The following is a 14,500-nucleotide window of genomic DNA, read 5'->3' on the forward strand; positions in this document are numbered from 1 at the left end:
CCATCCTCAGCACCAGGGGCAAACTTGCTCAAACCATTTGAATCATGGCTGTGGGAGCGGAAGAGAGAGAGAGAAAAAAGGAGGAGTTGGAGGGATGGTGAAGCAGATGGTTGCTTCTCCTGTGTGCCTTGACCAGGAATCAAACACTGGACTTCCACATGCTGAGCTGACGAGAGAGCAAACTCATTTTAAAGAAGTTAATGGTTATGAAGAAAAATGTGTGGCAGTGGTGCTTCTCAGGCCCCACGTGGAAGGTGGCCATGGGCATGGGGTGCTTTGTGAATCTCTAGAATGTGTGGTGCCTTTGGAGGCATTTGTTGAAAAGTTTTTCTGTCATAATATGCACAGATGTAAATAAGTCACCCATTTGGGCTACTAACTTCAAACCTTGAATTCAGCAAAGCGTTTAGACCACTTATTCATTTACAGATTTAGTCCTTTAATTAAAAGTGTTCCCTGAGAGATATGATGGGGGCACCGGACCCGATGAAGGTTGTGTGGGTAGATCAGCAAAGCCTTCTTAGAGGACATTTCCTTCACGTTATGGGAACTGAGTAGGAATTAACCAGGCGAAGGTGGGGTGGGTGTTCCATGTATACGCAGGGGCACGTGGCCTGAAGGAACAAGGATGGTGGGAAAACCTAGAGGATGCCTGCTGGTAGAGCGTGAGTATCAGATGGGAGGGAGGGTGAGTTGGCGATGAGGTTATCTGGACCCAAGTCATATTGGCCCTTTGGTCAGGTTAAATTTTATAGACTTTATCCTAGACTTTATCCTAGAATAATGGACAGTCACTGAGAATTTTAAGCATGGGCTAACATGATCAGAGAATTTATTTCATTTAATTAATTAATTCATTAAAACAATGTATGTATGACCAGACAGGATGCTCTGCAGTGAGAGACAATGTTAAGGGGCAGGTAGCCCTTTTCTTCGTGTGCTTGGTAGTTTGGAGAACTTGGCTATTGAGAGTAGGTCTGGCTACTTTTGGCTCCAAGAAAAGCTTTTGCTCCCCTTTTCAAACAAAGCCCATAAATAAAAGCCAGGACTTCAGAGTTAAATAGGTCTGGATTCCAGTTCTGGCCCAACTACACTAGTAACAACCCATTTTACAGGGTTGTAGCAAGGATTAAATGAGAGCATGTGTTCAGAATCTGAACCATGGGAGGCACTCAATAAATGCAGCCATTATTCAAGTCATTGTAAATTTTCTATAAGCAAACACTATACCAGGAACCGAGGGTATAAAGATGATTTAGGACACAATCCCTTTACTCACAGATTCTAGGGAAGATACCACACAATATCCTAGGGAAGGCAGACAACTGAGCAATTAACTGTACCAGAGGGCTGATCTGATCAAAGCTAGAAAATACATATAGTGCTTTGAGAGCTGCAGGAAAGAGGAAGTGCATTCTGAAGTAAGCTTAGTAGGATATCCAGGAGTTGTAAGGTAATGCAGTAGGAGAGGACATTACAGGAAGAATGAGTGCATGTAAGCTACGTGGAAAGAAGACAGAAAGGACACCAGAGATAACTTGCAATTAATAGACAGGATTAATAGCTTTTGCTAACAAACTTATGTGTGAAAAATATATTGAACTTGTAGTTTGGGACTGGTAAAAAAAAATAGTATCTTTCAATAAGATAATATGGTGCTATAAAGTTTCTAAAGGGAAAATATGAGTCCTGTTCATGACATGTGGTGAAAAACTGAGAAAAAAATTAAAAATCAGGATCAGGAGAGGATTTTTTACCATTTAAATGAAATTTGAAGATGACTGATAGGGGCAAATGCTCTTTTGTTTATACAAATTACTACTTGATTATATAAATACTTAAGAAAACAGCAAGGCCATTGAGAGTCTAGGAGAAGAAAAAGAGAATTAGGTGACAACTTCAGGGAGAATGGCAGTCTGTTTTAAACTAAAGAACCGTCGATCATATTTCACACACTCATCAGGAGCTAGTGTAAACGGAACAATTAAAGGTAGAGGTGAGAAAAACAATCAGTAAAGCAAAGAATCAGAGACTGGAGAACTTCTTTCATTTCATAATACTCTGTGCTTTCATAAAGCATTTTCAAAGACAGCGTCTCCTTTAATCTCATATGAACTCAGCAAAGTAAGCATTCTTTAACAGAATTTCAGGAAAAGTAAAGAATTCTATATACACTTCTAAGCAGATCAGTGATGCCTTAATGAGCTACTAAATGTTGCAGTACAATCATTATGCTCTTATGAAAACTATATTTGATAATGATTAATATATATTAGATTAGACTCATTTTAATGCCACCCTTGCAGTATACCTTCTGATGAAAATCCCTTTCACTTCAAGGGACCAGTATCATCTACAACAAAAATTTCCAAGTTTCCATTTTGCTTTCCTGTGCCATCTGAAACGCTTTATCCTTTCACCAGCTCCTTCTCAAACTGAGCCGTAACATCTCTTAGCAATTAATAATTTGGTAACCCACAATAAAAACTGCCCCACTTTTTCTCACCTTGTACTTTATTTTTTTTGTACTTTTTTCTTTATTTCTATTTAGTACTTTTTTTTTTTTTTGTATTTTTCTGAAGCTGGAAACAGGGAGGCAGTCAGACTCCCTCATGCGCCCGACCGGGATCCACCCGGCATGCCCACCAGGGGGCGATGCTCTGCCCATCCGGGGCATCACTCTGTCGCCTGAGGCAGAGGCCAAGGAGCCATCCCCAGCGCCCGGGCCATCTTTTGCTCCAATGGAGCCTTGGCTGCGGGAGGGGAAGAGAGAGACAGAGAGGAAGGAGAGGGGGACGGGTGGAGAAGCAGATGGGCGCTTCTCCTGTGTGCCCTGGCCGGGAATCGAACCCGGGTCCCCCGCACGCCAGGCCGACGCTCTACCACTGAGCCAACCAGCCAGGGCCAAAAGTTTCAGTTATAATAAAAGACTCTCAATAGCTAGTGTCCAAATATATATTAAGTATATATTGTTTTGAATTAGTGTGCATATTATCTTTTGCCCCAACATTATTACCTATATTGGTTTCAGTTTTTTTGTTTAGATATTTATTCATTTTGAGAGAGAAAGAGAGAGAGAAGAGGGAGGAACAGGAAGCATCAACTCCTTTATGTGTATTGACTAGACAAGCCTAGGGTTCCTAATTGACCTCAGCGTTCCAGGTTGAGGCTTTATGCACTGTTCCACCAGATATCAGGCATTACCAATGTTAGTTTCATCTAAACCAATTTTAGTGTTTGATTCACAAGCAATGGTTAGCATAAAACTTATTGAATTAATTTATTGATGGATTTTGATCTAATTTATAGAGGATTTTAAATGTGCAAACAATTTCTAAAGTCCCCGAACATATTGTAATGCAAAGGAGCCTTATGTAGAAAGCTTAACAGATATACAAGTTTAAGACGGTTCCTTTTCATGTCACTTTTTAATTAGATATCGAATTGTAAGTAATTATTTGAAAGGATTCAAATCCAGATTACGAAATTCTGGTCTTCACATTAGGCTTTACAGTACACCTTGCTGTCTTTCTTGACGCCCCTTTGTATATCCCAGGAAGAAGACTGCGGGGCTCTCGGAGCAGAATGGCAAAGGAGCCCAGAAGGGCGAGAGGAGACGCGTGGCGAAGGCCTCGGTTCAGGCCGGGGAGGGGGCCGTGGACGAACGGGAGCGGAAAGAAAGGCGGGAAAGCCGGCGGCTGGAGAAAGGGCGTTCGCAGGACTACCCCGACGTGGCGGAAAAACGAGAGGATGGCAAAGCGGCGGACGACAAGAAGCAGAGGAGTGCGGCGGAGTACCAGACCCGGTACCGCAGCGACCCGAACCTGGCGCGGTACCCGGTGAAGCCGCCGCCCGAGGAGCAGCAGATGCGCATGCACGCCCGGGTGTCCCGCGCGAGGCACGAGCGGCGCCACAGCGATGTGGCGCTCCCGCGCACCGAGGCGGCCGCCGCGCCGCCCGACAGCAGAGCCGGCAAGCGCGCGCCGGCCGCCGCCCGGGCCGCAGCGCCCGACGCGCCGCGCGCCTACCCGGCCGAGAGGACTGCGGACGCCAGGGCGCCGGGCGCCAAGCCGCTAACGAACCACAGCCCGCCGGCGCCCAGGCATGGGCCGGCCCTCGGCCCGGCCGCGGAGCCCAAAGCCCAGGAGCCCCTCAGGAAGCAGAGCCGCCTGGACCCCAGCTCGGCCGTCCTCATCCGGAAGGCCAAGCGCGAGAAGGTGGAGACCATGCTGCGGAACGACTCGCTGAGCTCCGACCAGTCCGAGTCCGTGCGGCCGTCTCCGCCCAAGCCGCACCGCTCCAAGAGGGGGGGCAAGAAACGGCAGATGTCGGTGAGCAGCTCGGAGGAGGAGGGCGTGTCGACGCCCGAGTACACCAGCTGCGAGGACGTGGAGCTGGAGAGCGAGAGCGTCAGCGAGAAAGGTGAGGGGCGGGGCGGCCGCGGGGACGCTGGGGCTCGAGGTGCGTCTGCGTCTGCGCGGGTCGGGAGCGCGGCTGCGGGGCTCGGCGCTGCGTGGCCGCCGAGCCGGGGTTCTACGCCGGCTTTAGAAGTGTGGCTTGTAGTGTATAATGTGAAGACTATAATTGTCCTTGTTCTTTGCCATGTTAGAAAGTTGATAAGAGAATATATCCTAAAAGTTCACATCACAAGGAAAAACAACTCTTTTTTTTGGTATTTATCTTGGATGTTAATTTGTAGTGGTGATAATCATTTCTATAGGTATGTTAAGTCTTTATGCGGTATACATCAAATTTATACAGAGCTGGATGCCAATTATACCTAAATAAATGTGGAGAAAAATATCTTAATAACAGTGGAGGAGGGAAAGTATGGCTTGGAAAGCTCACAGCTTCTATGCCAGTGAATAGAAAGTTTTAGGTGGTGGTGGTTGTTTGTTTTGGGTGGGATTTTTAAACAACCACAAATTCCAAATTGGTTTACAAGAGTTCTTAATGATTTTGGTGCCCGTCATTCTGGGACATTCAGTAATGTCTTATGTTTTTAAGTTCTTTTGGGGTATTGTTTGGGAAAAATAGCTTTTTTTTTTAGAAAACTGAAATGATGCCTGATAAAGGGAAGTGTACCTTTCTTAAAAACTTCACTGATGTGATACTCCAGTCACAAAGCTGGCATTTTTCAATTTTCAGATGCCTTTTTTAAAATTTGTAAAGCAATTTCTTCACAAAGATTATATCATAGCCTGACCAGGCGGTGGCGCAGTGGATAGGGCGTCGGACTGGGACTGAGGGGACCCAGATTCGAAATTCCAAGGTTGCTGCCTGGAGCGCTGGATCACCAGCTTGAGCCCAAAGTCGCTGGATTGAGCAAGGGATCATTCCCTCTGTTGTGTCTCCCAGGTCAATACACTTAAGAAAAAGCAATAAATGAACTAAGGTGCCGCAACGAAGAATTCATGCTTCTCGTCTCCCTTACTGTCTGCTTGTTCTTATCTGTCCCTCTTTCTGTCTCTGTAACAACAACCAACCCCCCCCCCCACACACACACACACAAATTATACCATGAAGATGCTATATATTGTGCTTTTGGGTACACTGTTTATGTTACCTATTACTTGCAAAAGATTTTGGAACATTGAGTGCTAGGCTGCCTTTTTTTTTGTCGTCTAAACCAGTGGTCCTCAACCTTTATTGGGCCACGGACCGGTTTAATGTCAGAAAATATTTTCACGGACCGGCCTTTAGGGTGGGACGGATAAATGCACAAAATAAAATTATGCAACGGGCATAAAAACTGATATTTTTAAATATAACTGTCGAACTTATGAGACAAGCGTCAAGAGTGAGTCTTAGACGGATGTAACAGAGGGAATCTGGTCATTTTTAAAAAATAAAACATCATTCAGACTTAAATATAAATAAAACAGAAATCATGTAAGTTATTTATTCTTTCTCTGCGGACCAGTACCAAATGGCCCACGGATCGGTACTGGTCCGCAGCCCTGGGGTTGGGGGCCACTGGTCTGAACCTTCACTATACAATACCATAGCTGTATGTAGCTATTTTAATTTAAATTAATTAAAATTAAATAAGCTTAAAAGTAATTCAGTTCAGCCTGACCTGTGGTGGTGCAGTGGATAAAGCATCCACTTGAAACACTGAGGTCTCTGCTTCGAAATTTCCAGCTTACCTGGTCAAGGCACATATAGAAGTTGATGCTTCCTGCTCCTCCCCCCTTCTCTCTCTCTTTCTTGCTCTCTCTTCTGTGTCTAAAATTGAATAAATAAATAAATGAATAATATCTAAAAAACTTATTAAAAAATTAATTCAATTCCTTATGCACAAAAACCACATTGCATGTGCTCGAGATCATCAGAGAAAATTCCTTTAGATAACACTGCTTTAGAAAACACTTCAATATATTATTAAAATTTGCTTTGAATAGTCACATAGATTTAAACTGGCCACAGTACTAAATTTGATAGTGGACTCATCATTTGTGTTGTAGTGTTGGGGTCCCTATATGTTTCTAATTTTCTATTTTGGGATGACTGCTTACATAGTTTGGCTTGTTTTATAATTGTGAAATTATGTACCAAATATACATTTTATAAAAACATTACTTTTGCTTTCTCATCTTCTCTATCTCTAAACTAGAGACAGATGTTCTCTCCCTTTCTCTCTTTCTCTCTCTGTGTGTAAACATACATAGGTTTAATTAAATATGTAGTATAAAATGGAGGTTAAGTAACTTGTGCAGGGTCATAGGGTGCCTGAGATTATCATGGCTGGTTCACAAGATGGCCTTAAGTAGGCAGTTGTGAGATTTGGTATTAAAGACGGTAATAGGTATTACAGATAATGGAAGTTTTTTGACATAGGAAAATGTCTGTGTTACACTTATAAAAGTCATTCTTATAATGATATGTGTTTGAAAGGTAAGTAGTGTGCCCAGGTTTATGTGTACTGACTATGGGCTTTTTAAAAGTCAGATGCTGAGTAACTCTTGATGACTTTTGTGTCTCTATATTGTTTTAGACATATATGTTCCCACTGAAGTAATAAAGTAAGTGTTAAGTAATGGACATGCTCAATTGGTGTGCAGTTAACACTTGACAGATCTATCTATCTAGATATAGATTATATATTATAAATTATGCATAATTTATATTTATAATAATATATATAATTATATATTTATAAAATATTTATGATTTTCCCATTCCTTAAAGAAAGGTCTACATATTAGCCTTACTAAATATGTACTATGAATCAGAAGAACATAGAGTCAGACAGAATTGAATCTCAAAATTATTTATAGCCACAACATATTATGGAAGAATATATGACTAACGATTAACTAACTGCATGGGTAATTAGAGGGATGGAGCTGGTGTAATGTGAGGAACATACCGTCTCTGTACATAGTATTTCCCTTCCTTGGGAATTATTATTCTGGGAACTTGGTGACCACTCAGGATATATATACCTCTGAAGTTGGGGTTAAATCTCTTCATCAGGGATCCCAAGGGCATCACATGTACCATTATCTGGTACAGATGCCCCATTTTCTTTTAACTTATAATTCATCTCCCTCATAAATGTTTGGAATTTACTCCAAAGGAGCTGTTCTAATCTAACATTTTTTTTTTACCAATTTCAACTGAACACTTATAAAATGAAATATTAGCTATAAAGAACATACTTTTTATTCTGTAATATCTATTATTTTATTACCAAACTCCACCATTGCCTAATATGATAACCTCTAGCACCCTTGACCCTGCACAAGTTACTGAATTCCGTAAGTCTCATAAAGTTGTGAGTGGTTTGAATGAGATGATGCATATAAAAAATGATGCTAGAGCATTCTTCTCTTGATCTTGCCTGTGGCTCCTATACCATAGATATCTAATACCACCACAATGAGTGTGAGATAATCATTCATACTGAAAGAGCAGTGGGAGACAGAAATTACAGTTGCATTTTTACTGTTTCCTGTGTATTTTCTTGTACAATTTATCAATTTGCTATAAAAAAAAATGCCATGGACCGGGTGGCTACTAAACAACAGAAAGTTTTTTCACCATTCTGAAGGCTGGAAAGTCCAAGATCATGGTCAAATTCTGTTGAAAGCCCTCTTCCTGGTTCCTGGTTCCTGGTTCATAGCTGGCATCTTCATGATATTTCCTCACATGGTAGAAGGGCTAGGGGGCTCTGCGGGCCCTCATTTCTAAGAACACTAATTTCATTTATGAAGGCTCCACCCTCAAAATCCAAGCACCTACTAAAGGGCCCGCCTCTAATACTTTCAGCTTTAGGAGTTAGGATTTCAACCTATCAAATTTGGGGTGGGGGTACAAACATTCAGATTATAACACTGTCATAAGATAACTACTTAATATATAGTACTATTCATGTAATTTATATTGTTATGATGAGTGATTTGTATATTTATTAGCAATTATGTATTTAGCATTTTTAGTGGATAAAATGAAGTTTAAAAATAGAATATGCTATATGCTGTCTAGGAGCTGACAATGTTGAGAGAAATAAACAATAAAAATAATTGTATAATGAAATACAATTCAGTAAATGCCTCAAAGGGACATGTCTTCAAGATACATTGGCCCTGGCTGGTTGGCTCAGCGGTAGAGTGTCAGCCTGGCGTGCTGGAGTCCTGGGTTTGATTCCCGGCCAGGGCACACAGGAGAAGCGCCCATCTGCTTCTCCACCCCTCCCCCTCTCCTTCCTCTCTGTCTCTCTCTTCCCCTCCCACAGCCAAGGCTCCATTAGAGCAAAGATGGCCCGGGTGCTGGGGATGGCTCTGTGGCCTCTGCCTCAGGCGCTAGAATGGCTCTGGATGCAACAGAGCGACGCCCCAGAGGGGCAGAACATTGCCCCCTGGTGGGCATGCCGGGTGGATCCCGGTCGGGCGCATGCAGGAGTCTGTCTGACTGCCTCCCTGTTTCCAGCTTAGGAAAAAAGAAAAAAAAAAAAAGATACATTGATACAATTTTTCTGTGTCCAACCTTTCAATCAAAAGATAAGCTGGACAAATGGCATATGAAACACAGATGCGACATTTATTGAATCTAATCTTTTTTGTATAGTGTAATTGAACTCTCACACATACAACACTCACACAGATGAAGAGTGAGCTCTATTTAGTGGGCTTATCTAAAAATTGAGGTCAACTATCATATGTTTTCAATGTGAATGCCAGTCATATTACTTTTACTAGCTGGAAAAAATCTCTTGTCTCAAAGCTTATAAATATTAACTAATATAAATCTGTCTATACAGAAGAAAAACAGTGAACTAAAGCATGCTTATAAGATAGCAGTTGAATTTTAAGTGATATGTGTCATATAATCCATTGGCAGCAAGTCTAGTGAAGTAATGAGGCCTAAGAATAAAGAAAAAGACAGGATGGTGCCAACATGGAGGAGAGAAAGAAATGCTGACAGTGTGAGAAGAAACATAAAAGCATTGCGGCTTGGTCAGGGGAGAAAGTCACTTAAAAATCACAAGGAACTTAAAGACAAACCCTTAGACAAAACAAGTTGGCATTGGATAAGGAGATATCGCTATTTTCAATCCTTTCCTTCTTGCTGACCTTGTGTAAACTGAGAAAATACAACACAAATTACATGGCTTTGAACTTGGAAAGAACTCCATGAGAGGCCTCTTAGGTCAACCTGTATAGCAAAGGCATGCATGGTTTGTAACTGTTACTATTGGGCAGTGCTTAGCAGTCCTCTTAGGAGCATGTGATCTGGATTACTGGTAAGAGATGATACCTGCATGGATATCAAAAAATGAGTGTTTGAAAGTAAGACTGAGAACACTTAATAACAAGTGTGAATTCTCCCCAAAGACAAAGACAGTTTTCAGGGGACCAAGGTGTAGGTTGTAGGCAACATTGCAAGGGTAACTTGTTCGTGTAATGGTTTATATTTTCCATTAGTCATTAAATTAAAAAAATTGGAAGTATTATTTTGGAGCACAAGAAGTATAATGCTTACTGTTCACACAGAACTTTTAATTCTGCCCAGAAGTTTTTATTTTGCTTCTGATTCTTGAGAGCAAACAATGCACATTATATCCTTTGATGGTTTCATTTCCTGTAACCTGTTTTGTTTCAGGTTTGAGATTAAACATTTAGCTACCATTTATTTGTGTCTTAATCTATATATGATATTACATAAATATTGTATAATATACATTCTGTTAAACAAAATATCTAGACAAAGCTCCTAGAATCCAGACCTGCTGTGCTAGACTCTAGAGGTACAGTGATTAATAAATAACTATACACGTGTGCATAGACTGATACATAGATAAAGAGGTAGTAATGGTTTGCCCTGGGATATCTTTTGTTAACTATTGACTAATCTCTTCTTTTGGGGACTTTACAGACAGGATTCCCCAAGATAAAATCATGTTCTTTTGTAAGAATTTGGCTGCAGACATTTAAACCAATTGTGACCTTAAAACAATTACAACTTAAAACGGCTTCCTGAACATTTACTAATTTTTTTTACCTATACGGCTCCATAAAGTGAAGAGAAAAGGAAGTGATCTATGAGCAGATGAGATGTTTTTAGAAGACGGAAATAGCTAATTGCCTGCTTTTGGTTCTAAGAACTTGCCAAGTAAACAAAAGGGTCTGGTGGAGGAGAATTTCACCTGCCAGAAGCACATAATCAGATAATGTGGAGCTGGAGGTGAGAAGAACTTCGGATTCGCAGATCCGTTCAGTAGTTTTGACAGAAAAATGCAACACCTTCTTCCTCACTCTTTCACCACACTCACCCTCTCTTTACCCTCTTACACACAGAAAAAGTAGCCAAACACAATTTCTAGACAAAAGTCAAGAGGAAATACAGTAAAATGTTTTAGAAAACTCAGAGAGATTGGAGTAGGTACTTTTCATATGGAGCCTCCCACCCTAATCAGCTTAATGCTGAGCTCCACACCTTACTCATCCTAACATGAAGGCTAGCAGCTCACAAGTTGCATTCATTCACAGCTGTTAGAGACAGTTCAGTGTCTACTAGCACCGCCTAGCTAAAAAAGATTGACAGGGAAACTCTCAAATCCATCCTGTACTCAATCTTAAATTGAATGAACAGCAAAGGCTACAAAATATGAAGAATTCCACCAGAATGAACTAAAAAAGATCTAGATGAACAAGTAGACGCATGGACTGTAGAAGTAAGAGAATTCAAAAGCAGAAATATGCTTTAAAAACAAAACAAAATGCTAACTCTTGGTCAAGTTTATACACTCTGAATTGCCTGACGCTATTTTCAGGGCACCTTTCTCATCCTAACACACAGATATTCTTTGTAAAATGTTTTTGGAATTATTAAGGTTAATAATCAAGCTTAAAGGCAAAGCTTTGGATACCACAACCTGTAGCACTGAAGAGCTTGGACAGAGATACTTGGACAAAATGCAAAACTGTATCACTAGACTCAAGAATCAGGGGTCTCAAACTCGTGGCCCGCGGGCCGCATGTGGCCCGCCGAACAATTTTGTGCGGCCCGCAGACTAATCCACGAAGTTCAAAATATTTTGGATAAAATTAAGTAAGCCTAGGGGATTAGTCTGCGGGCCGCACAAAATTGTTCGGAGGGCCGCAAGTTTGAGACCCCTGCTCAAGATCACAAACTTGCTTGCAAGTATGAGTTAATTCTCCTAACCAGGAAGTAAAATACCTGAGACATTAAAAATAAAGCTAATATTAAGTCTGTAAACGCCTTTGTGTCCAGAAGGCAACCATGAAACTAATCTATAAGGAGACTGTACAATACTGGAGATGCCCAAAAGATGAGTCCGGAGATCAAAATTATGAAGCATAAAAGAATTCCAGCATCCTTAAATGTGCCAGGAAAAAGGTAAAAATACATAAGCTTTTGGAAATTATAAAATAAACCAAGTCATATACAAAACTGTAAGACTTAAACTGCTTTTATACTTATCAGCAGTGGATTCTAAACTACCACTGATCAATGCCTTCAAAGTTCAGAGCAAAACCATTTTAAAACTATAATTCTCTGCTCATGTAATTCCAAGTTCTCAGAAATCCTGCTTTGCAATTCTCCTTGAGAAAATTTATTTAAAGATGTATGCACCCAGGAAAACTGAAAGTAATAAGAAAGTGGAACAAATAAAAAGAGACAGTGTTGCTAACCCAGGAATTCGATGCAAAGAAATCCCTGAATGACCAATGTGTGCAGAAAACACTCTATCCAAATTAAAACAAAGGTCATTTCTAGGAGGCTGCAAAAGAATATATTAAGAATACCACGGATTCTAAGAAATATCTAATGACTAAGTTATAGGATGTTATTAACCTGATAAAGAAAGGCTATCTTTTTTTTTCCCCACCACTTAAAAGGAACGAATATTGAGAGGAAAATAAAAAACTGTTAAGGAAAATCATGGTTCAAATATGAGGCAAAGAAAAATGTGATGTTATTTTATCAATTGATACAGTCCAGGTGACTGTTAACTTAAACACATTTTCTTCTAGGTGAACAGGAATGCAGATAAATCTCAAAAAGAAAATTTAACCTCTTTACATTATTAGTTTTTACTTGGGTCTGGAGCAGGCTTCCCCAAACTACAGCCCCCGGGCCGCATGCAGCCCCCTGAGGCCATTTATCTGCACCCCCCCCACACTTCCAGAAGGGGCACCTCTTTCATTGGTGGTCAGTGAGAGGAGCACAGTATGTGGCGGCCCTCCAAAGGTCTGAGGGACAGTGAACTGGCCCCCTGTGTAAAAAGTTTGGGGACCCCAGTAATATAATACATGCAATACTGTTGTGAATGCCACTTACTGGTTTTCAAGTTATAGAAAAACACCTTTCCATATTGAACACTTAAATTTGTTTACATAATTAAATGTAAATATTTTGTCTATGTCAGAATAAATGCACACTGCCTTATATGGGGCTGAAAGGATTGGCTGACTGGGGGAGTCCAGCTGAGCCAGTGACCTATTGCTCAAGCCAGTGACCTTGGGTTTAAGTCAAGGACCTTGAGCTTCAAGCCAGCAAACTTTGGACTCAAGCCGGTAACCGTTGGGTTACTGTTTGTGATCCCATGCTCAAGCCAGTGACCTGTGCTCAAGCTGGTGAGCCCACACTCAAGGCAAATGAGACTGCTTTCAAGCCGACAACATTGGGGTTTTGAACCTGGGTCTTCAGCATCCCAGGTCCCTGCTCTATCCACTGTGCCACCCTCTGGTCAGATATTCTTCTTTAATTGGTTTTAACCACAGATAATATCTTAATATTAGAAACCAATGGATGACATCCCAAATAAACCACTCAATGTAAAAAGGTAAATTATATAAAAATTTGAGTGTTCCCCATTAGAAGAACTAAGAAAATAAGTATTAACAGATGAAGTTGGGAAGGGGTTAAGCAAAGAGAAATCGCTTATAGGCATAGAGGCTTATAGGCATGGGGCTCCCAGGAGGGAAATGGGGCAGGGCAAGGGGAGGCAGGGGGGGGGGGGTTGATGGAGGGAGACTTGACTTGGGGAGGTGAGCACACAATGCAATATACACACAGATGATGTATTATAGAATTGTACACCTGAAACCTGTATAATTTTATTAACACGTCACCCCAATAAATTCAGTAAAAAATTAAAATATAAAATAAAATTGTAAGATAAAAAAACAAATAGGTTGGGAAGTAGAATTGATAGTGTTGGAAAAAGGGACATGAAGGGAAGTAAATTACTGGATTTACATCTGAAGCTTTCATTTTTGTTTTCATCACGTGCATATATTAATTTATACCTATTAAAATAATTAATAATTATTGTATAAAAAATTGCTATTTCACATCCCCTTTATTAAGTTGCGGGTTGTAGCATCCACCGGGGTACAAAATAGATGTCGGAGACTTTCAGGAATTTAGATGGAAAATTTATTGGCCAAGCTTTTAACCTGCGCAGGGGCGGACTCTCGGGTGTCTCAGGGACACTATACTCTTAAAAAGTCGCCGATGAGAGCCACGCCCAAACGCTCACAAACTAGGTCTTATATAGGCTGAGCAAGCAAGCAGTTTCCAAAAGCAGATTTGGCTATTAGCTATTGGCGGGAGGAGAAGTCACATGGCATAGTAACATAGGGCAGGCAGTGGAAAAGTTTTAAAACTGTTAAAACTGTTACAAATCTAGATAAACAGAATTTTGGGGGCTGGGTCAGCTCTATGTTCCTTGTTCCTTATGCAACCTCTCATGCAACCTTCAGGGTAAGGCGGGTCCCTACACGGGTAACCAGTTTTGGTGTCTTCTGAGGCCTTTTATAATTGTCATTTTAGATATTTGGATATCATCATGGTGAAAAAGCTGGCATTTTTAGAGTTACAATTTCTGCCTCAAAACAGAGATGGCTTCATATGGAACAGTAATAGCACTGACTTCTCTTTTACCTTTTATACATTAACCTTTCATTGAGTTACTGCTGTATGAGAGGCACTTACCCCAGCCTCGGATATAGATTGATTTAAACAT

At 40.9% G+C, this 14,500-nt stretch overlaps 1 protein-coding gene across 43 annotated transcripts in view; it reads left to right on the forward strand.

Annotated features, from left to right (window-relative positions):
* The window catches only part of RIMS1 (regulating synaptic membrane exocytosis 1), a 477,491-nt gene that overhangs the window by 259,653 nt on the left and 203,338 nt on the right, over positions 1 to 14,500 (forward strand). For all 43 annotated transcript variants that reach the window (XM_066253353.1, XM_066253373.1, XM_066253382.1 and 40 more), the window contains one exon: positions 3,557 to 4,422. In XM_066253353.1, the coding sequence (XP_066109450.1) occupies positions 3,557 to 4,422 (866 nt within the window). The remainder of the gene's footprint in view (positions 1 to 3,556; positions 4,423 to 14,500) is intronic.

This window comes from Saccopteryx bilineata, chromosome 1 (assembly GCF_036850765.1).
Source record: "Saccopteryx bilineata isolate mSacBil1 chromosome 1, mSacBil1_pri_phased_curated, whole genome shotgun sequence".
In the NCBI taxonomy this organism is placed as follows: Eukaryota; Metazoa; Chordata; class Mammalia; order Chiroptera; family Emballonuridae; genus Saccopteryx; species Saccopteryx bilineata.